The 21,126-nt window shown below is 45.0% G+C and overlaps 1 protein-coding gene across 11 annotated transcripts; it reads left to right on the top strand.

Annotated features, from left to right (window-relative positions):
* Positions 1-11,778: 11,778 nt before the first annotated feature.
* Positions 11,779-20,846, top strand: ZNF692 (zinc finger protein 692). 11 transcript variants are annotated; one of them, XM_066266009.1, is made up of 12 exons: positions 11,779-11,925; positions 12,299-12,485; positions 12,764-12,795; positions 13,150-13,413; positions 13,821-13,977; positions 14,290-14,415; positions 14,717-14,938; positions 15,034-15,111; positions 15,212-15,290; positions 16,564-16,678; positions 20,232-20,331; positions 20,423-20,846. In XM_066266009.1, exons 2-12 carry the CDS (start codon positions 12,310-12,312, stop codon positions 20,697-20,699), a joined length of 1,626 nt encoding a protein of 541 aa, XP_066122106.1. In that variant the 5' UTR covers positions 11,779-11,925; positions 12,299-12,309; the 3' UTR covers positions 20,700-20,846. The 11 variants fall into 11 exon arrangements, with proteins under 11 accessions (XP_066122106.1, XP_066122142.1, XP_066122114.1 ...); XM_066266045.1 differs by having other exon boundaries at positions 13,211-13,413; XM_066266017.1 differs by lacking the exon at positions 12,764-12,795.
* The last annotated feature ends 280 nt before the right edge of the window (positions 20,847-21,126 follow it).

Consider the following 21,126-nt stretch of genomic DNA (forward strand, 5'->3'; position numbering starts at 1 on the left):
AAAAATTTATATGGAACCAAAAGAGAACACGAATAGCCTCAGCAATCTTAAAAAAGAAGAATAATGTGGGAGGTATCATACTTCCTGATATCAAGTTATACTACAAGGCCGTTGTACTCAAAACAGCCTGATACTGGCATAAGAACAGGCATATAGATCAATGGAACAGAACAGAGAACCCACAGTTCTATGGACAACTGATATTTGACAAAGGAGGTAAGGAAATACAATGGAGTAAAGACAGCCTCTTTAACAAATGGTGTTGGGAAAATTGGACAGCTACCTGCAAAAAAATGAAACTAGATCACCAGCTTACACCACTCACAAAAATAAACTCAAAATGGATAAAAGACTTAAATGTAGGCCGTGAAACCATAAGCATCTTAGAAGAAAACATAGGCAGTAAGCTCTCCGACATCTCTCGGAGCAATATATTTGCTGATTTATCTCCATGGGGTAGTGAAATAAAAGACAGGATAAACAAATGGGACTATATCAAACTAAAAAGCTTTTGTACAGCTAAAGACAACAAGAACAGAATAAAAAGATGAACTACACAATGGGAGAACATATTTGACAATACGTCTGATAAGGGGTTAATAATCAAAATTTATAAAGAACTTGTAAATCTCAACACCAGGAAGACAAACAATCCAATCCAAAACTGGGCAAAAGAGATGAATAGACACTTCTCCAAAGAGGACATACAGATGGCCAATAGGCATATGAAAAAATGCTCAATATCACTAATCATTAGAGATATGCAAATTAAAACCACAATGAGATATCACCTCACACCAGCCAGAATGGCGCTCATTAACAAAACAACACAGAATAAGTGCTGGCGAAGATGTGGAGAAAAGGGAACCCTCCTGCACTGCTGGTGGGAATGCAGACTGGTGCAGCCACTGTGGAAAACAGTATGGAGATTCCTCAAAAAACTGAAAATTGATCTGCCTTTTGACCCAGCTATCCCACTTTTAGGAATATACCCCAAGGACACCATAGAACGGCTCCAAAAGGAGAAATGCACCCCCATGTTTGTGGCAGCCTTGTTCACAATAGCAAAGATCTGGAAACAGCCCAAGTGTCCATCAGAGGACTAATGGATTAAAAAGCTTTGGTACATATATACTATGGAATACTACTCAGCCATAAGAAATGATGACATCGGATCATTTACAATAACATGGATGGACCTTGATAACATTATATGGAGTGAAATAAGTAAATCAGAAAAAAACTAAGAACTATATGAATCCATACATAGAAGGGACATAAAAATGAGACTCAGAGACATGAACAAGAATGTGATGGCAACAGGGGTGGGGGGGTGGGGGGAGGGGGGATGGGGCAAAGAAGGAGAGAGGAGTTGGGGGAGGGGAAGGGAACAAGAAAACCAGATAGAAGGTGACAGAAGACAATTTAACTTTGGGGGAGGGGTACACAGCACAATCAAATGTCAAAATAATCTAGAGATGTTTTCTTTCAACATATGTACCCTGATTTATCAATGTTACTGCATAAAATTTAATAAATAAATTAAAAAAAATAACGTTAAAAATATAAAACATTCTCATGTATTACAATCCATTCATTTCCTACCGCTCATGTTCATGGTTGCGGGTGGCTGGAGCCGATCACAGCTGTCCTCTGGGACAAAACCAAATTTTTATTGGATAATGCATAAAGTACATGGGTCATTGTATGGCTCTCACGGAATTACATTTTAAAATATGTGGCGTTCATGGCTCTCTCAGCCAAAAAGATTCCCGATCCCTGCTCTAGCAACTGGTGGCAGCTATGTGTGTACATTTCTCCTGGTCTTTCTCCACACAGGAAGTTCATCCATTTTTATAACCACAGTTTACTTCACGTATCAGAATCTCTGTGCCTAATTTGTTGTTTTCAAAGTATTCATTTTGACCTGGGGATCTTTTCTAGACCTCCAGGCCAGTACTGTGTCAAGATACCCTTGGTCCTGGTAGAGTGGCTTAGTTGGTTAGAGCATGCTCCTCATATGCCAGGGTTGCCAGTTTGATCCCAGTCAGGGCACATACAAAATTCAATCAATAACAAATGCATAAATAAAGGGAACAACAAATTGGTGGTTCTCTCTCTCTCTCCCATCCTCTCTCTCTCTCTAAAATTGATCAATAAATAAAAATTTAAAAAGATATACTCTACTTCCCTATTGGTTATTACCCAGAGAAGGAGTGATAGCCAGGTTCATGGTCAGGTGGAGCCAAGTTCAACTGCTGACTGTGCCTTTCTGAGCTGAATACAAGTTGTTTATCTTCTCTTAGTCTTTGTACCTGTAAAACTGATTGATGGATAGATTTTAGAGAGAGAGAAAGAGAAAAAGAAACATCAATTTGTTGTTTCACTTTTTTTTTAAGTGAGATAGAAAGACAGACTTCACATGCACCCCACTCAAGTCAACCAAGCTAACCTTGGTGCCAGGGGGCAATGCTGGAACCAATAGAGTCACTAGCTGTGAGAGAGGAAGAGAAAGAGGAGAAGAGGGAGAGGAAGGAGAAGAGAAGTGGCTTCTCGTATTGCCCTGACTGGAATGAAACTGGGACAACCATATGCCGGCTGACTCCTACCACTGGAGAGGGCCAAAAATTATTGGATTCAAGATCTGGTTTTGGAGATAGTATCAACAGGACTAGCTGCTGTATATGGTGTTGATATCATAGGAGGAGTCCAGGATGATTCCCAGATTTTTGTTCTGTGCAGTGGGTTACTGATGATAATAACATTTACTGAGATAGGAGAGGGAGGCAAAAATTGTGTTATATGTTAGCCATAGTTGTATTTGAAAAAATGTCAAGTAGCATGTATCACTGCTAAGTTCATAACTCAGTTATCCATGGAGAGTCAAGTGGGCAATTAAATATGAAGTTGGAGTAGAAACAAGGCTAGATTGGAAAAATAAATCTGGGAGTCATTAGTTGTATTTAAAGCCATGGAGCCAATTCTATAACTTGGGTCCAGGGTCCGAGTCAGGGGACACTCAATCTGTGTTTCAGTGTGACAATAGAGGAGGGTCCCACAAAGGTGAGGAAGATAGAGGAGGGAGAACTGCATTTGGCATTATGGCCTCAGCCACTGTTGAGAAGCCATTCTTGTGATTTGGTGGCAAATAAAGCTCTCTTAGTTTAGTGTAGAAAGAATGGCAAGTGAAGGAACCAGAGCAAATCTAGGCCAGTGTCTTGCAGGAATCAGAGGACAAAAATGCCCAGACAACTTGATGAAGGAAGTGGGATTTATTTAGCCGGTAGAGCAGCGTGACCCCAGAAGAGGCATGCAAGGACATGCTCCCCGAAGTTAGATCTTTTACATCTTATATACCTTTACAGAATACAGGTTTTCAAGCAAGGGGCTCGTGATTCCTTTGTCTAGAGCAGTGGTTCTCAAACTTTGAAGTTGGGGTGCATTTAAAATCCTACAAATAATTGTAGGTGCACTATATACAAATTTCTGAGAAATATGTTATAATAATTAAGTCAAATATTAAAGAAAAAATATAAAGTCCAAGCATGCTTTTGTGGTAATTAAATGAAATAAATACAACAAAATTAAATTTATTCTGATATTAAAAAACATTTTTGTTACTTTTTTTAGTTATGCTTTTTAGAATTTATAAAAAAGAGGGGTTAAAGAATTAAAAAATGACAAAAAAGTTATCTATATATTGATACATTTTTAGTAAGATTTAGTAAATTTGGTAGGTCCTGATGCGAATGTGTTAAGTTTTTTCATTACTGTGTTTATGAGAAACATGAGCCTGATGTGTCCTAACAATTTCTTCAATGTTTGGGCATATATTTGAAAGGCAAACTCTCATTTCCTCTTTAATACATTGAAGAATTCCTCTCTTTTTACTTTTAATTGTGTTGAGTGCAGAAAATCCCCACCATACATATCATCTTAACTTTACACCAAACAAAGGATAGAAGAAATTTGCCTCCAGTCTTTCCGGGGAACATGAGAGGTAGTGTAAACAATCCAGCACCATAGCTTAACAGCCTTTTAAAACCTAATCAGGCAAGTGAGGTGGAGGGTTGGGCAGACTGTCAGCTTCTAGCCAATTCCCCACACCTCTGTCCCCCAAAAATCTAAACTCCAAAATCCCTGTTGGTTTTTTGGTCCCCAAAAGGCACATATTTCTCTGGAATACCATAGGGCAGTGGTCCCCAACCTTTTTTGGGCCACAGACCAGTTTAATGTCAGAAAATATTTTCACAGACCGGACTTTAGGGTGGGACGGATAAATGTATCACATGACCGAGACAAGTGTCAAGAGTGAGTCTTAGACGGATGTAACAGAGGGAATCTGGTCATTTAAAAAAAATAAAACATCATTCAGACTTAAATATAAATAAAACTGAAATAATGTAAGTTACTTATTCTTTCTCTGTGGACTGGTACCAAATGGCCCACGGACCGGTACCGGTCCATGGCCCGGGGGTTGGAGACCACTGCCATAGGGCACACCTGGAAATCTTCCAGGACGCACCAGTATGTGCTGGAGCACACTTTGAGAACCACTGGTGTAGAGGTATACATTACTCTTATGACTTCAGGATGGGAGGGTGAGTTTAGGTGGGTTCAGAAGACAAGGGTTGGAATTTTTAAATTAAGGTATGTAAACATTATTCCTTAAAAGTTTTTAAGACAAGGGGAAGATGGAAGCAGAGTAGGCAGATGCAAAGACTCTCAGCTCACACCACAAAACTGGATTACAAATTAATTTAGAAAAAATCAGCATGAAAAACCAACTTTGGACTAAAAGAACAGGTCTCAAAAACCAAGAAGCAAAGAACCCACTTCAAGCCTGGTAAGGAGTGCAGAGGTTCAGTGGGATCCCCTGGTTCCAGGAGTGAAGGGATGGTGAAGCTGCGAGCCCAGAAGGCTCTCATTACAAGGATTGAGACCCTGAGAGACAGCGGCCCTCGGTATCAGAACTGGAGGCCCAGCCTAGAAATCCAGAGACTGGAGGAGACAGATGGAAAAGAGCAAAGATCTGTAAGTGGGAAGAGTTGGGGGTGCCTTAAAGGGACAGAACAGAAAATATCAGCCACTTGCCTGGGGTCCTTGAGACAAGGGGAGCTGAGAGATCTGGTTTATCTTCCAGAAGGAAAGCAGGGAGAGCGAGACAGATGGTGACTGGCAGAGGAACGCCTGGGACAACCTGAGAAGCTGACTCATCTAGTGTGGAGGCAGCCATAGCTGGAGGAGGGTTTGATCCCTCCACACACCACAAGCCTAAAGTGGTTCTGGGTGACCCACCTCCAGAAAGCTCTCCAGCTCCAATCAGCGTAACAAGACACAGCTGAAAACAGGAAGTGGGGAGAAGGGACAGTAACTCAGGCCTCCTTGGAGATCTGAGATACACCTCCCCCTACTGAAGCTGAGAAAGAGCCCTGCCCCCAGAGAGCAGCTGGCAGAACCCCCATACAGAGTCTCAGAGGTCACACCCACCACATTCCTGGATACAGTTTCAAATAAGCCCGCTGCTGAGATCAGTAAACAAGACTACCAGAAAGTTAAGAAAACTGAGAAGAAAACAAAAAAATCAAGACTTCAAAGTGGCTCTATTAGGTAAGGAGACAAAAACTGGAACTAGCTTACAAGCCATACACAGAACAATGGGAAGGCAAAGAAACATAAGGCATATGTTTCAACAAGACAAATCCTCAGAAAATGTCCTGCATGCAATGGAATTAAATTACCGAATGCAGAGTATGAAATAATGATTGTTAGGATGCTTAAGGATCTCAAAACTAAAATAGATGGGCTTGATGAACACCTCAATAAAGAAACTGTAAGCATCAAAAAGGACACGGAAATCATAAAGAAGAACCAGACAGAAATGACAAACACAATATCAGAAATAAAGACTACAATAGAAGGAATTAAAAGCAGGCTGGATGAAGCAGAGGATCAAATCAGCAACCTAGAGGACAAGATAAGCAAAAGCACAGAAGCAGAACAGCAAAAAGGAAAGAGGACCAAAAGTCTGAGGAAACTCTAAGTGAGCTCTGTGACAACATAAAGAGAAACAATATCCGCATAATAGGGGTTCCTGAAGGAGAAGAGAAAGAACAAGGAATTCAGAAACTGTTTAAAGAAATTATAGTTGAAAATCTCCCTAAACTGATGCAGGAAAGAGTTACACAGATTCAAGAAGCACAGAGAACCCCATTAAAAAGAACTCAAAGAGACATACAACAAGACATATCATAATCAAAATACCAAAGCTAAGAGATAAAGAAGAAATACTAAAAGCTGTAAAAGAGAAACAGTCCATCACCCTCAAAGGAACCCCCATAAGGATGACATCTGACATTTCAACAGAAACACTTGAGGCCAGGAGGGAATGGCAAGAAATATTCAAAGTAACGCAGAACAGAAGCCTACAACCAAGACTTCTTTATCCAACAAGACTATCGTTTAAAATTGAAGGAGAAATAAAAAGCTTCCCAGACCCCCCCCAAAAAAAAATCCTTCAAGGAATTCATCACAACCAAACCAATGCTGCAAGAAATATTAAAGGGCCTGCTGTACACAGAATAAAGTGGTGGTGAGGGGGAATATATATATATGTGTGTGTGTGTGTGTGTGTGTGTATATATATATATATATAAAGAGGAAGGTAGATTTAAAGAAGAAATGGCAACAAACAACTACATATCAATAATAACAAGTGGAAATGAAAAAAAAGCTTGGGTAGCAATATTAATATCTGACAAAATAGACTTTAAAACAGGGGTCCCCAAACTACAGCCCGCAGGCTGCATGCGGCCCCCTGAGGCCATTTATCTGGCCCCCGCCACACTTCTGGAAGGGGCACCTCTTTCATTGGTGGTCAGTGAGAGAAGCATAGTTCCCATTGAAATACTGGTCAGTTTGTTGATTTAAACTTACTTTGTTCTTTATTTTAAATATTGTATTTGTTCCCATTTTGTTTTTTTACTTTAAAATAAGATATGTGCAGTGTGCGTAGGGATTTGTTCATAGTTGTTTTTTTTATAGTCTGGCCCTCCAACGGTCTGAGGGACAGTGAACTGGCCCCCTGTGTAAAAAGTTTGGGGACCCCTGCTTTAAAACAAAGCCTATAATAAGGGATAAAGAAGGTCACTACATAATGATAAAGAGAGCAATCCAACAGGAGGATATAACCATTATAAATATCTATGTGCCTAATATAGGAGCACCAAAATATATAAAGCAGATTTTGATGAACATAAAGAGAGAGATCAATGGCAATACTATAATAGTAGGAGATTTCAATACCCCACTAACATCACTGGATAGATCCCCAAGAAAGAAAATTAACAAAGAAACAGCAGAATTAAGGGACACACTAGATCAACTAGGTTTAATAGGTATCTTCAGAACCTTTCACCCTAAAGCAGCAGAATATACATTCTTTTCAAGCACACATGGTATTTTCTCTAGGATAAACCACATGTTAGGGCATAAAACAAGTCTCAACAAATTTAAGAAGATTGAAACCATATCAAGCATCTTCTCTGACCACAATGGCATGAAACTAGAAATCAACTACAATAGAAAAACTGAAAAACACTCAAACACTTGGAAACTAAACAGCATGTTATTAAATAACAAATGGATCAACAATAAGATCAAGAAAGAAATAAAAAATTTCTTTGAAACAAATGAAAATCAGCATACAACAACTCAAAATCTGTGGGACACAGCATAAGCAGTTTTGAGAGGGAAGTTCATAGCATTACAGGCATACCTTAAGAAGCTAGAAAAAGCTCAAATAAACAACTTAATCTTGCAACTAAAATAACTAGAAAAATAACAGCAAGTAAAGCCTAGAGGAGGTAGAAGGAAGGAAATAATAAAGATCAGAGCGGAAATAAATGACATAGAGACTAAAAAAAAATACAGAGGGTCAACAAAAACAAGAGCTGGTTCTTTGAAAAAGTAAACAAGATCCATGAACCTTTAGCCAGGCTCACCAAGAAAAAAAGAAAAAGGACTCAAATAAATAAAATTAAAAAGGAGGGTGGAGAAGTAACAATGAACACAGCAGAAATACAAAGGATTGTAAGAAAATACTATGAAGAACTGTATGCCAAAAAATTAGACAACCTATGTGAAATGGAAAAATTCCTTGAAAAATATAATCTTTCAAAAACAAATCTGGAAGAATTAGAAAACCTAAATAGACTGATTATAACAAATGAGATAGAAACAGTTATTAAAAAATTGCCAACAAACAAAAGCCCTGGGCCAAATGGCTTCACAGGTGAATTCTATCAAACATTCGAAGAAGAACTAACTCCTATCCTTCTCAAGCTATTTCAAAAAATCCAAGAGGAGGGAAAACTTCGAAGCTCCTTTGATGAGGCCAGCATGATTCTGATTCCAAAACCAGGCAAAGATAACACATAGAAAAAAAACTATAGGCCAATATCCCTGATGAATTTAGATGCTAAAATTCTCAACAAAATATTAGCAAACCGTATCCAGCAATACATGAAAAAAATCATACATCATGATCAAGTGGGATTTATTCTGGGGAGGCAAGGATGGTACAATATTCACAAATTAATCAATGTGATTCATCACATAAACAAAAAAAAGGGACAAAAACCACATGATAATATCAATAGATGCAGAAAAAGCATTTGATAAAATCCAGCACCTATTCATGATCAAAACTCTCAGCAAAGTGGGAATACAGGGAACATACCTCAACATGATAAAGGCCTTCTATGACAGGCTCACAGCCAACATCATACTCAATGGGCAAAAGTTAAAAGCAATCCCCTTAAGATCGGGAAAAAGGCAGGGGTGCCCCCTTTCACCACTCTTATTCAACATAGTTCTGGAAGTCCTAGCCAGAGCAATCAGACAAGAATAAAAATTAAAGTCATCCAAATTGGAAAAGAAGAAGTAAAACTATCATTATTTGCTGTTGATATGACACTGCACATAGAAAACCCTAAAGTCGCAGTAAAAAAACTACTGGACCTGATCAAGGAATTCAGCAAGGTGTCAAGATATAAAATTAATACTCAGAAATCAGAAGTATTTTTATAAACCAAAAATGATCTGTCTAAAAGAGTAATTAAGAAAATAATCCCCGTAACTATTACAACAACAAAAAATAAAGTACCTAGGAGTAAATTTAACAAAGGAGGTTAAAGACTTGTACTTGGAAAATTATACAACATTGATAAAATAATTCAAAGAAGATACAAACAAGTGAAAGCATATACAGAGTTCATGGATAGGAAGAATAAACATCATTAAAATGTCCATATTACCCAAAGCAATTTATAAATTCAATGCAATTCCTATTAAAATACCAATTACATATTTCAAAGATATAGAACAAATATCCAAAAAATTCATATGGAACCCCCCCCCAAAAAAAACACGAATAGCCTCAGCAATCTTGAAAAAGAAGAATAAAGTAGGTGGTATCACACTTCCAAATGTCAAGTTATACTCCAAGGCCATTGTACTCAAAACAGCTTGGTACTGGCATAAGAACAGGCATATAGATCAATGGAACAGAACAGAAAATCCAGAAATAAACCCTCATCTTTATGGACAATTGATATTTTACAAGGGTGGTAATAGCATAGAATGGAGTAAAGACAGTCTCTTTAACAAAGGGTGTCAGGAAAATTGGACAGCTACCTGCAAAAAAATAAAAATAGACCACCAATTTACACCATTTACAAAAATAAACTCAAAATAGATAAAAGACTTAAATGTAAGTCAAGAAACCATAAGCATTCTAGAGGAAAACATAGGCAATAAGCTCTCCAACATCAATTGCAGCAATATATTTGCTGATTTATCTCCACAGGCAAGTGAAATAAAGGACAGGATGAACAAGTGGGACTACATCAAACTAAAAAGCTTTTGCACAGCTAAAAATATGAACAAAATAAAAAGGCAAACCACACAATGGGAGAACATATTTGACAATATGTCTGATAAGGGGTTAATAACCAAAATTTATAAAGAACTTGTAAAACTCAACACCAGGAAGATAAACAATCCAATCAAAAAATGGGCAAAAGAAATGAATAGACACTTCTCCAAAGAGGACATACAGATGGCCAATAAGCAGATGAAAAAATGCTCAACATCACTAATTATTAGAGAAATGCAAATTAAAACCACAGTAAGGTATCACCTCACACCAGCCAGAATGGCGCTTATCAACAAAACAACACAGAATAAATCCTGGCGAGGATGTGGAGAAAAGGGAACCCTCCCGCATTGCTGGTGGGAATGCAGACTGGTGCAGCCACTGTGGAAAACAGTACGGAGATTCCTCAAAAAATTGAAAATGGAACTGCCTCTTGACCCCGTCATCTCATTTTTAGGAATATATCCCAAGAATACCACATCAATGATTCTAAAGGAGAAATGTACCTCCATGTTTATTGCAGCTTTGTTTACAAGTAGCCAAGATCTGCAGACAGCCCAACTGTCCAACTATGTACAAATGGATTAAAAAGCAGTGATACATATAGACAATGGAATACTATGGGGCCATGAAAAAGGAGGAAATATTACTTTTTGCGACAACACGGACTGACCTGGAAACTATTATGTTAAGTGAAATAAGCCAAGCAGAGAAAGAAAAATATCACATGACCTCACTCATTTGAGGAATCCTACGAACAATATGAACTGAGGAGCAGAATAGAGACAGAGGCGGGATCAAAGGATCCAGAGGGAAAGCAGAAGGGAAAGGGGATGATAGGATGATAGTATGGGATGAGAGCAGAAAAGCAAATCCTGAAGGGAATGGGGGAGGGGGGACAGGGGGGATGTACTGGGGAACACCAGGGAGGAAAAGATGTATTCAGGGGGACACTAGAATCTATGTAAACACAGTAAATTAAAATAAATAAAAATAAAAAAGACAAGGGGAAGGGGTTTTCAGATAAGTTCTATCTTCTTTGCTCTGTGTAGCAAGTGGCGCCAGTCACCCTTTCAGCAAACTGTTGGAAGTAGTTCATTTATAATTGGCTGACTCAGTTGCCCCTGCAGGCGCCCTTCCCTGGCATTCTTCTTGTTTCTTCCTTCTCAGGAAGGAGGGGTAGGTGGCCTGTCTTCTCCTTCCTTATGTGATTTTCAACCTTTTTACACTTAAGAATTGTGAAAATAGGAGAATTATTTCAGAGACGGATAAGGCAGACATCACGCTGAGCATAAGTGAATTAATTAAGATCATTGGGTCTATAATCTTCATACACCATCAAGGTGGTTAACTCCTTGACTGGTATGAAATTTCTGGGGGCCTAGTCTGCAGACCTGCCCTTGAAAAACACTGATGTAGGCAACTTTTCTGAGGATCCCTGATGCACAGATGCAGTGTGCTATGGCTGGCAGTGGCCTTTTGGTGCACAGAAGGCTCTTGGTTTTTTTTGTTTTTTGGTGTTTTTTTTGGCTCTTGGTTTTTAAGGAGGCTGATTCTGTAGCACGTGTTTGGTGGTGGCAACAGGGGAGGCGGAATTGAGGGGGAAGTACAACGTAGAACAAATGGGTAGGCAACACAGCGGAGGCAGACTAGAGGGCTGGGTGAGCACACCATTCGTCCAAGCCTTTGGTCATCAAGAGCAGAAGCGCACCACGAAAGCGACATACCCCCGACCGCGCAGTACGTGGGTGCAGTTGCTGCGGAAACCACAGCTCTCGGACGTGCATTGAGTGGGTGGCATTGCGCAGGCGCGCATCCCCGCCCCAGCCTCCTTCCTCCACCTCTTCCTCCCTGTTCCCGGGCCAGCAACGCGCTAGGGGGCGGGCTGCGCTTAAAGGAGAAACGACGGCAGCGTGCGGAGGTAGGCCGGGTCCTCCAGCCGTTGTCAGGCCCGTGCTTGGCGGCGGCGCAGGCGCCTTGGGGCGCAGGTAAGGCTGGGCCAAGAGGGAGCTCCGGGCAGCCCGGGAGTGGCTTTTGCAGTTCCTAGTTCGCCAACTGGACGCATTAAAGGCTGCGGACCGAGACAGGGCGGGGCTCCCTGCAGATCTCCGCCTGCACGACGACCTGACGGTGCTGAATGCCCCAGCGCTCACGACGCACCCTTGCAATTGAAGCTGTTTCTGAGCCTGCTCTTCGCCCCATGGAAGGCTCACGCACCTGCCCACCCCTCCTGCTCCTCGGTGGCTCGGTGCTCTCCCTCCCACCAACCGCAGCGAGTGCTATGGCAACGGTTTTGAAACTACGGAGGCCGGCGGGCGAGTGGAGGGTTAGGCCGACCCATGCTCGTCCTCTGCCCCACAGGTCGCGGGCCCATGGCTGCGTCCCCGGCAGATGCATGCCGCAGGCGGAGGGAGAAGCGGCGGCAGCTGGACGCGCGCCGCAGCAAGTGTCGCATCCGACTGGGCGGCCACATGGAGCAGTGGTGCCTGCTCAAGGAGCGGTTGGGTTTCTCCCTGCACTCGCAGCTCGCCAAGTTTCTGCTGGACCGGTTAGGGCCCTACCGGGATCGGGAGTGGGGTGGGGGTGGGGCACCCAGCGCAGCACCTAGCGCCCCCCACCCCAAGTACTGGCCCACTGCTCTTTTTTACTGGCTCATTTCTTACTTCAGCAGTATGGCCTGTGTGATTTGTGGTCTCCTAAGATCTTGCCCCCAAGCCAGTAGGGGCCGTAAGTGCTTGTTCCTTAAGTGTGTGAATGCCTATAGCTGAAGGCATTTGTCAGACGGGGGCCCGACCTGACCTGACCTGCCTCTTGTCCCCCTGTCAGGTACGCTTCTTCAGGCTGTGTGCTTTGTGCAGGTGCGTAGGCAACAGCTGGGGGAAGGGGCTCAGGAGCCAAAGAAGGAAGAGGGGCATCTGCTAGTGGTGTGACTCAAGAACACCCTCCCTAAGGGGATTGGATTAGAGGGAACCTTAAGCATATTTGGGAAGATGTGAGGAGTTGGGGAGCCCAAGGCAATTAGATGGGAACATCCTGTGGGAAAGGGAGCAGTTTTTCAGGACCTTGGAATTCTGGGCCCTGAAGACTGGTAAACTGGACTGGGGACCAGGGTTGCCCAGGGGTGTTGCGAGGCAAGGCTATCTGTATGTGGCTCTTAAGGCTGAGAGTACAGGGCACCTTACCTTGCCCTGACTGTCACCTTCACCCTTTAGGTCCCAAGTCATTGCCCCACAAGGGTCTGCAGTATCTGGTACTCCTATCTCATGCCCACAGCCAAGAGTGCAGCTTGGTACCTGGTCTCCGGAGGCCTGGGGCTCGAGATGGTGGGCTTGTGTGGGAGTGTTCAGCTGGCCACACCTTCTCCTGGGGCCCCTCTTCAGGCCCCACACCTCCAGTGGAGTCCAAGCCAGCCCTCTTTCCAAGTACTTTCCAAAGCAGCTGGTGCCCAGAGTCCAGGAATGGACAGGAGCCTGCAGGTAGGCCTGGGGAAAGAAGAGTTGTGGAGAATAAGAAGGAAAAAGACTTTTCATCTTGAGCTCAGAACCCTCTTCTCTAAAAATGATGTTTTCTCAATGGAAAAACTATGCTGTCAAGGAAATAAATCCTTAAATACATTTTTAGGTATAAAAAGGAAAATAGAGAATAGGATGTATGGTATTTTGGTGGGAAAATAAGAGAAGAAAGTACTATTGCATAAATGAAATAAATATTTCTGGGAGGACAAATGGAAACCAGATTGCTTGTGGGAAGAGCTAGGCCACTGGGAAACAGTATTGAAAAGAAGACTTTTTCACGGTATACTTTTTTATACTTGTATTTTTTTTTTTTTTTTGGAATCAGGTGAATGTATCATCTTTAAAATAAAATACCTTTCCCACTGTAGCATCTTCTGTCCCATCCTCCTCCTCCTCAAAGTCCTCTCACGAATTCAGACCTCAGAGTCCACCTGCCCTCATCCCTCCAGCCCAGAGTTTCTTCCCTGTGCCAATAGGTTTGGAATCTGAGCTTGAGGAGAAGACTCAAGAGGCGAGGTTGCCCAGGTGAGGTTGGGGGGGAAAGGGACAGGTTAGACGGGTAGACAGTGGGAGTGAGGGATTAGAACAGTGGTTCTCAACCTTTCTAATGCTGTGACCCCGCAATATAGTTCCTCATCTTGTGGTGACCCCAAACCAAAAAATAATTTTGATGGCTACTTCGTAACTGTAATTTTGCTACAGTTATGATTCGGAATGTAAATACCTGATATGCATTATGTATTTTCCCATGGCTTTAGGCGACCCCGCCGGGGTCGTGACCCACAGGTTGAGAACCGCTGGATTAGAACCTCAGGCTTGCTTTCTTTGCCCCTGCAGTGGAATGAGACCCCCACCAGAGTCCTTTCTGCCTCCAGGAGAAGATAAGGGGAGGGATGAAAATGAGAGTGAAGAAGAGATGCTCAGTGATGCTAGCCCATGGACCTACAGCTCCTCCTCAGACAAGCAAGTTGGGACCGAGGGAGGACGCTAAGCAGAGCAGGCGGGGAGGGGCAGCTGGCCACGGATGCAGAGCTTTGCAAACTTGAGGAAAGGGCTTGTTGGTGGGAAGGGTAGAAAGACCTGGAGGCTTGGGATTGGTTAGAAAGGGTTGAAGTTAGGCTCTAAGGGAGAATGAAGTCTGAATGCAAATGTAAGTGGAAGTTAGAATGGGATTGTTCTGAGTTTGGGATCGTTGCGATTTAGGGGTCAGGCTGGGGCTGGATGAGGGCTCAAGGAAGTAATGTCATCCTGTTCATTCTTTCAGCTGTGAGCCAGATGCCCCCAGACTACCCCCTTCCCCTGTTACCCATGCAGTTATGGAGGGAGAGACGCCCCCAGCTCCTGCAGCTGCCCCCACTTCTGTTGCTTTGCCACCCTCATCAGCATCCTTATTGGGTTCTGGAGCTTCTCTACTTGTGGAAGGCGAGGTGCAACCGGAGCTCAGTCGGAACACTCAAGCATCCCAGCAAACTGAGCCCCTAGCCAGGTAACCTGATAGCTGAGACAGAGGGACAGAGGGCAGGAGTGTCCTGGGATATGGCCCTCCTTTGAGACCCTCTGCTCCCTCTTTGCTGCTCGTAGCCCTGGGAGTCAGGCCCAGTCTGCTCTGGCTGTAGCCTGGGATGAGGACAGTGCACAGATCAGCCCCAAGAGAATTAGGTAAGGCAAGGGGAGGGAATCTGGGAGAGGCTGAGAGGGGAAGGGAGGCAGAGGAGAGCCTGAAGGAGTCTTTAGACTTCTCCCTATTTTCTTCCCCCAGGAAAGCTGCTAAAAAGGAGCTGCTGCCTTGTGACTTCCCTGGCTGTGGAAGGATCTTCTCCAACCGGCAGTATTTGAATGTGAGGATTTGAGGGGCACAGGTTGGGTTCCATGTGGCCTCAGGTGTAGGAGAAAGGCTGAAAGTGAAGCTGAGGTGAAGAAGTCTGGGGTAAGGGGGGGATTGGGAGTTAGGAAGAGAAGGGTTGGGATGAATATGCAGTGCTTACCTGCAGTGAATCACTAAACCGGGAAACTAGTAGAGAAGGCAGAAAACCCAGCCTTGGACTCATGACCAGTGCCCACTACTGCTTGTTTTGTGGCCTCTAGGGACCACAGGAGATGATGGTGGCATTCTCAGGTTCTCTGGATGATAGTGCCTGTTGGAAGTACTTCACCTGTTGATCTTTGCAACGTCCCTAGAGTGTAGGTGCTGATACTGTTCCCACTTTGCAGATGAGGAAAAGGTTAAGCACTGACCAAGGCTCCTCAGCAAGTATGTAATAGCACTGGAGTCCTTGAGTCTTGTCCCCACCTTAATTGCAGGAGAAGTTTGAGGCACAGAGAAGGCAAGGCCTACCCCCACATTCAACCAGAACCCTCAGGGCAGGTTTAGGGGCTGAGGAGGTTCCATACACAGTCTGCTGAGGCATGAGTAGGTCGGAGGAAGTAGAAGAGAGTCCTCAAGTGGCAGTGAAGCTCTGGCTGTGGACATTCAGCAGAGCTGGTCAGTTATATCTGAGCCTATTCAAAGAGGAGACCGAAACAGCCTCCCGCAGCAGTTTAACCACAGAAAGTGGGATTTTGGAGAGGGAAGCCCGTGTGATTTATTGAGGCAGGATGTGAACCTGGGCCACATAAGAAGAGAAATATGTCCTAGAATTACTTGGAGAGTCAAGGTTGAAGAACACACTACCCTGAAGAGTATTCCAGGTTAGAGCGTGTGTGTGTGTGTGTGTGTGTGTGTGTGTGTACAAGCCAGGTGTTGGAGAAAATCATATGTATGTATATATTTGTGGTGATCTATTACTAAAAAGTAGGCCATCTGGGTGGTGGTGTACTTAAATATTGGTAGGAAAGAGGATAATTATGCCCACCACAATGTGTTCCATCCCAGGCAGACAACACATTCATAGTGAGGGAACTGGGCATTGCAAGGGGAGGTTGTGGTAAGGAGGTGGGTCACAGAAGTCAAGGGTACAATAGGATGAGGGCTTTTTGTAGTCAGGATGAGGTGGGATAGGGATGTTCATGTGTAGGTGTTGAGATTCGATGGTGGTAGTCTGGGGACAAGGAGCCTGCCTGCTGGGTTGGCTCTGGGGTCTTCCTAAGGAGACCACTACCTTCATTCCGTAGCACCATAAGAAGTACAAGCACATCCACCAGAAGTCCTTCTCCTGCCCAGAGCCAGCCTGTGGGAAGTCCTTCAACTTCAAAAAACACCTGAAGGAGCATGTAAAACTACACAGTGGTCAGTGGGGGAAATGCCTCCTCCTCACCTCCCTCTGTGGGTCCCTTCACTTCCTTCTGTGGGCCCTGTTGTCTCCCTCTGTGAATTCCTTTACCTCCCTATCTGCCCCTTCACTTCCCACTGTGGGCCTTATCATGTCCCCCTGTGGGTCTGTCACATCCACCTCTGGGTCCTGTCACTTCCCCCTGTAGGGCTTGTCAACTACCTACAGTTCCCCTCATACCCTCTGTAGATGACTCACTCACATACTCACCCTGCGTTCCCTGTGTGTTGAGCACATGCCTGCTTGAGACTGTTATAGGTGCTGGGATACCTCAGTGAACAAAAGCAGGCGGTCCTCACCTCGAAAGATGTCCACTCATACGGAGCATGGTGATGTGAAAGCAAGGAAGTGAGGAGAGCATGGAGGAGGAGTTGACTTGTAGAAGGGGAAGGTGCTTGGAGTAGAGACCTCAGTGAAGGGAGAAATGTAGACTTGTCTACCTCTACAGGCAGCAAATAGGAAGGAAGAGAGGACAGATTGGTGGTGTCCCCAAAACTACAATGAGGATGGCTTGGCTCTTGGTCAAATGATATAGGCCCCATCTCAGGGTCTTAAGAAGTGAGGGACACAGCTGACTTTAAAAGGAGAGTTGGGGGCCCTGGCCGGTTGGCTCGGCGGTAGAGTGTCGGCCTGGTGTGCAGGGGACCTGGGTTCGATTCCCTGCCAGGGCACATAGGAGAAGCGCCCATTTGCTTCTCCACCCCCCCCCCTTCCTCTCTGTCTCTCTCTTCCCCTCCCGCAGCCAAGGCTCCAGTGGAGCAAAGATGGCCCGGGCGCTGGGGATGGCTCCTTGGCCTCTGCCCCAGGCGCTAGAGTGGCTCTGGTCACGGCAGAGCAACGCCTTGGAGGGGCAGAGCATTGCCCCCTGGTGGGCAGAGCGTCGCCCCTGGTGGGTGTGCTGGGTGGATCCCGGTCAGGCGCATGTGGGAGTCTGTCTGATTGTCTCTCCTCGTTTCCAGCTTCAGAAAAAAATAAAAAAATAAAAAAAAATAAAAGGAGAGTTGGGGCTGCCATGTGGAGTTGGGGACTGCAGGAAAGTACAGCATGCAGTGATGGCAGTCTGGAGGCTGATGATAGCATGACAGTGGAGCCAGAAGGGCTGCCGTGGGAATGGGCAGAGAGGTGTCGGGTGACCCGAGGTTTCCAGCCTGAGCAACGGGGCAGCAGGTGATGTGGCCTCTTGAAACGGAGACAACAGGAAAGGGACATTTTATTTGGGATATGCTAATTAGGTATCCCAGAAGATGTAATCTGGATTTGGGGAGAGATGAGCAAAAAAAAAAAAAAATGCGTAGGTCATGAGCACATGAGTAGTATTTGCAGCTGTGGGTGGCATGCTCACACATGGAATGAGCCTCAGTGAAGAGGTTTGAGCAGGCAGGTGGAAAGGGCAGCTGCAGAAGGGCCAGTGAGGCAGGTGAGGAAACGTATCTAAGGACCAAACAGACAAAGTGCTGGGGCAGTAGGGAGGGGAGTTGTGCCTGTACCAACTGAGTTAGGAGGATGACAGGCCACCAGACATGCTGCTGGGAAGCCATCCTTGACCAGATGGTCTGTGACAAGGGAGATGGTAGCCAGAATGGTTCTGGCAAGAAGGAGCGAAGGAAGTGGAGACAGCAAGTAGAGACAATTCATTGGGGTTTGGGTTTTGCTGGGAAAACAAGCAGAGAATTGGGGTCTCAGCTAAGAGGGCTTTGAGCTTAGAGCACAGAGATAGGACTGACCTCCCACAGAGGAGAGACTTGCTGAATTGGGTGGAATGGGCAACCTCCAGTCAGTGGGGGGATGTCTCGGGCACAGTTGCAGGGTGCCACAAAGGAGCAGGCAGTAGTCTCTGGACTTCACGCTTCTTGGTGACTTTGAAAATGAGTGCAGGGCTGCAGGAAAGAAGGTGGTGTGAACATGGCCTTCTGGACTCCAGAGAAGGGAGAGTGAGCTGACCAGGAAAATAGAGGCATGTGGGGGCCCTTAAGACTTCTGGTGGATGAAAGTGAAGGCTGAGGGGAGGGGTGTTTCTGCCCCCTCAGTGTGCAGGCCTGGAGCAGGCCAAGGGTTGTGTTTATCCTGCATTTTTGTTGTTGTTGTTGGTTTGTCTTTTGTTTTTGATTTTAGAGAGAGGAAGGGAGAGAGAGAGGAACATCATTTTGTTGTTCCACTTATGCATTCATTGGTTGATTTCTTGTATGCATCCTGACTAAGGATCCAACCTTAGCAAATCAAGATAATGCTCTAACTCAGTGGTTTTCAACCTTTTTACATTCGGGACCAACAAAAACAGATATTTCGTGGCCTGCTAAGGCAGAAGTCATTGTGAGCATAAGCGAATTCAACTAAGATCATTGAGTCTATAATCTTACATCAGGATTGTTAACTCTTTTGTGGACCAACAGTTGAAAAACACTGCTGTAACCAACTAAGCTACCTGACTAGAGGTATCCTGTGTTGGTTTTAGCCTAGCAGGTATACCTGAGGGATAGAGGGAATGGGTGAATTGGAGCGAGTGAAGGAAGGCCACAAAGCCACCCTTGAAACAGTACTGGGCAAGGAGGGGCAGAGGACAGTGGGAAGGCATTGGGCCTTGGACTGGCATCCTGGAGTCATGGGATTATCACAGCAGGACAAGGTAGAGTATTGTAGCCAGTTCTCTGTCTGGAACTCAGATGATTGAAATGATTGTGATGGAGCATGTCTTATGAGTTGTGGTTGAGAATAATAGAGGGCCAGGTTAGTGAAGGTCAGGGAACAGAGAAGTGAGTGCTGGCCAAGTAGGAGGAAAACTAATAGCAGAGTGGCTGGAGAGAAGGCCTAGAGCAGCCAGTATTATATGGAGCATAGGGGAGTGTGAGGCTAAAGGCTGCTGGTGTGTGTAGGGGGGGTCTGAGAGCAGGGCATACTGTGTAGTGTTGGGACAGAGGTCTAAAGAATGCCTTGAGAGCCTGACCAGGCGGTGGCGCAGTGGATAGAGCGTCGGACTGGGATGCGGAGGACCCAGGTTCGAGGTCACCAGCTTGAGCGTGAGCTCATCTGGTTTGAGCAAAAATTCACCAGCTTGGACCCAGGGTTGCTGGCTCGAGCAAGGGGTTACTCGGTCTGCTGGAGGCCTGCGGTCAAGGCACATGTGAGAAAGCAATCAATGAACAACTAAGGTGTTGCAATGTTCAACAAAAAACTAATGATAGATGCTTCTCATCTCTCTCCATTCCTGTCTGTCTGTTCCTATCTGGCCCTCTCTCTGACTCTCTCTCTCTGTCTCTGTAAAAAATAAAAATTAAAAAAAATTAAAAAAAAACAAAACAAACAAACAAAAAAAAAACAAAAGAATGCCTTGAGAGGCTTGGAGGTGGCAGGGAGGGCAGGTTCCATAAAAAAAGGGGATTGTTGCTGACAGCCACAGGGCACCATTGGGGGCTGGGATGGAATAGGGGCAGTACTCCTGTGGGGGCTGATGGGTGAGCCAAGGAGGGGCCACAGCATGAGGATGAATGCTGGGGTTTCCCCATTCCCCCGCAGACACCCGAGACTACATCTGTGAATTCTGCGCCCGGTCTTTCCGCACCAGCAGCAACCTGGTCATCCATCGGCGCATCCACACTGGAGAGAAACCCCTGCAGTGAGTGTGGGAGTTGTTGGATGAGGGGATCAGTAGGACACTCGACAACTGGGCTGAAGTCCATAACTTCCCTCTGTTGACCCTGACTCAGGTGTGAGATCTGTGGATTCACCTGCCGCCAGAAGGCCTCCCTGAACTGGCATCGGCGCAAGCATGCGGAGACAGTAGCTACCCTGCGCTTCCCCTGTGAGGTCTGTGGCAAGCGCTTTGAGAAGCCAGACAGTGTCGTGGCTCACTGCAGCAAAAGCCACCCGGCCCTGCTTCTTGCCCCATCAGAACAACTCAGCCCAGTGAAGCCCTGTTCTAGCATCTCTGCCCCTGCATTCCTGGGGTCCAGTGATGGGTGCAGGCCCTCTCAAGTTCATTAGGCTCTGACCCTGCTTCCCTAAGCAGTAACCATAGGGACTGAAGAGAAAGGCTAGATGCCTGGTTCCTGGAAACTAGGGTGATGGGGAGTGCAGGGCAGCCAGGTTAGTCTTTCTACGGGACAGAATAAACCCAGTATTTTACATGGACACGTGTGGGCAGAGTGAGTGTTTTTGCGTTTGAGGCACAGAAATCTTGATTCCTTTGGAAGCATTCTAATAGATGTTCAGCACAGATGCAAGCCCTATTCTTCTCTGTGGACACCCACGTCAAGGACCCAGCTTTCCCAATTTGGGCACTTTACTGTCCTTTCCTGTGGAGTGTCACACCCACTCCTAAAATGTTGCAGGGCAAGCCATGACAGCAGGGAGAGCAGTTGGTTATTCAGAGGTACGATGAACAGGCATACAGGTATTTGACCCTGGTCCA

Source organism: Saccopteryx bilineata, chromosome 1, assembly GCF_036850765.1.
Source record: "Saccopteryx bilineata isolate mSacBil1 chromosome 1, mSacBil1_pri_phased_curated, whole genome shotgun sequence".
Taxonomy (NCBI): Eukaryota; Metazoa; Chordata; class Mammalia; order Chiroptera; family Emballonuridae; genus Saccopteryx; species Saccopteryx bilineata.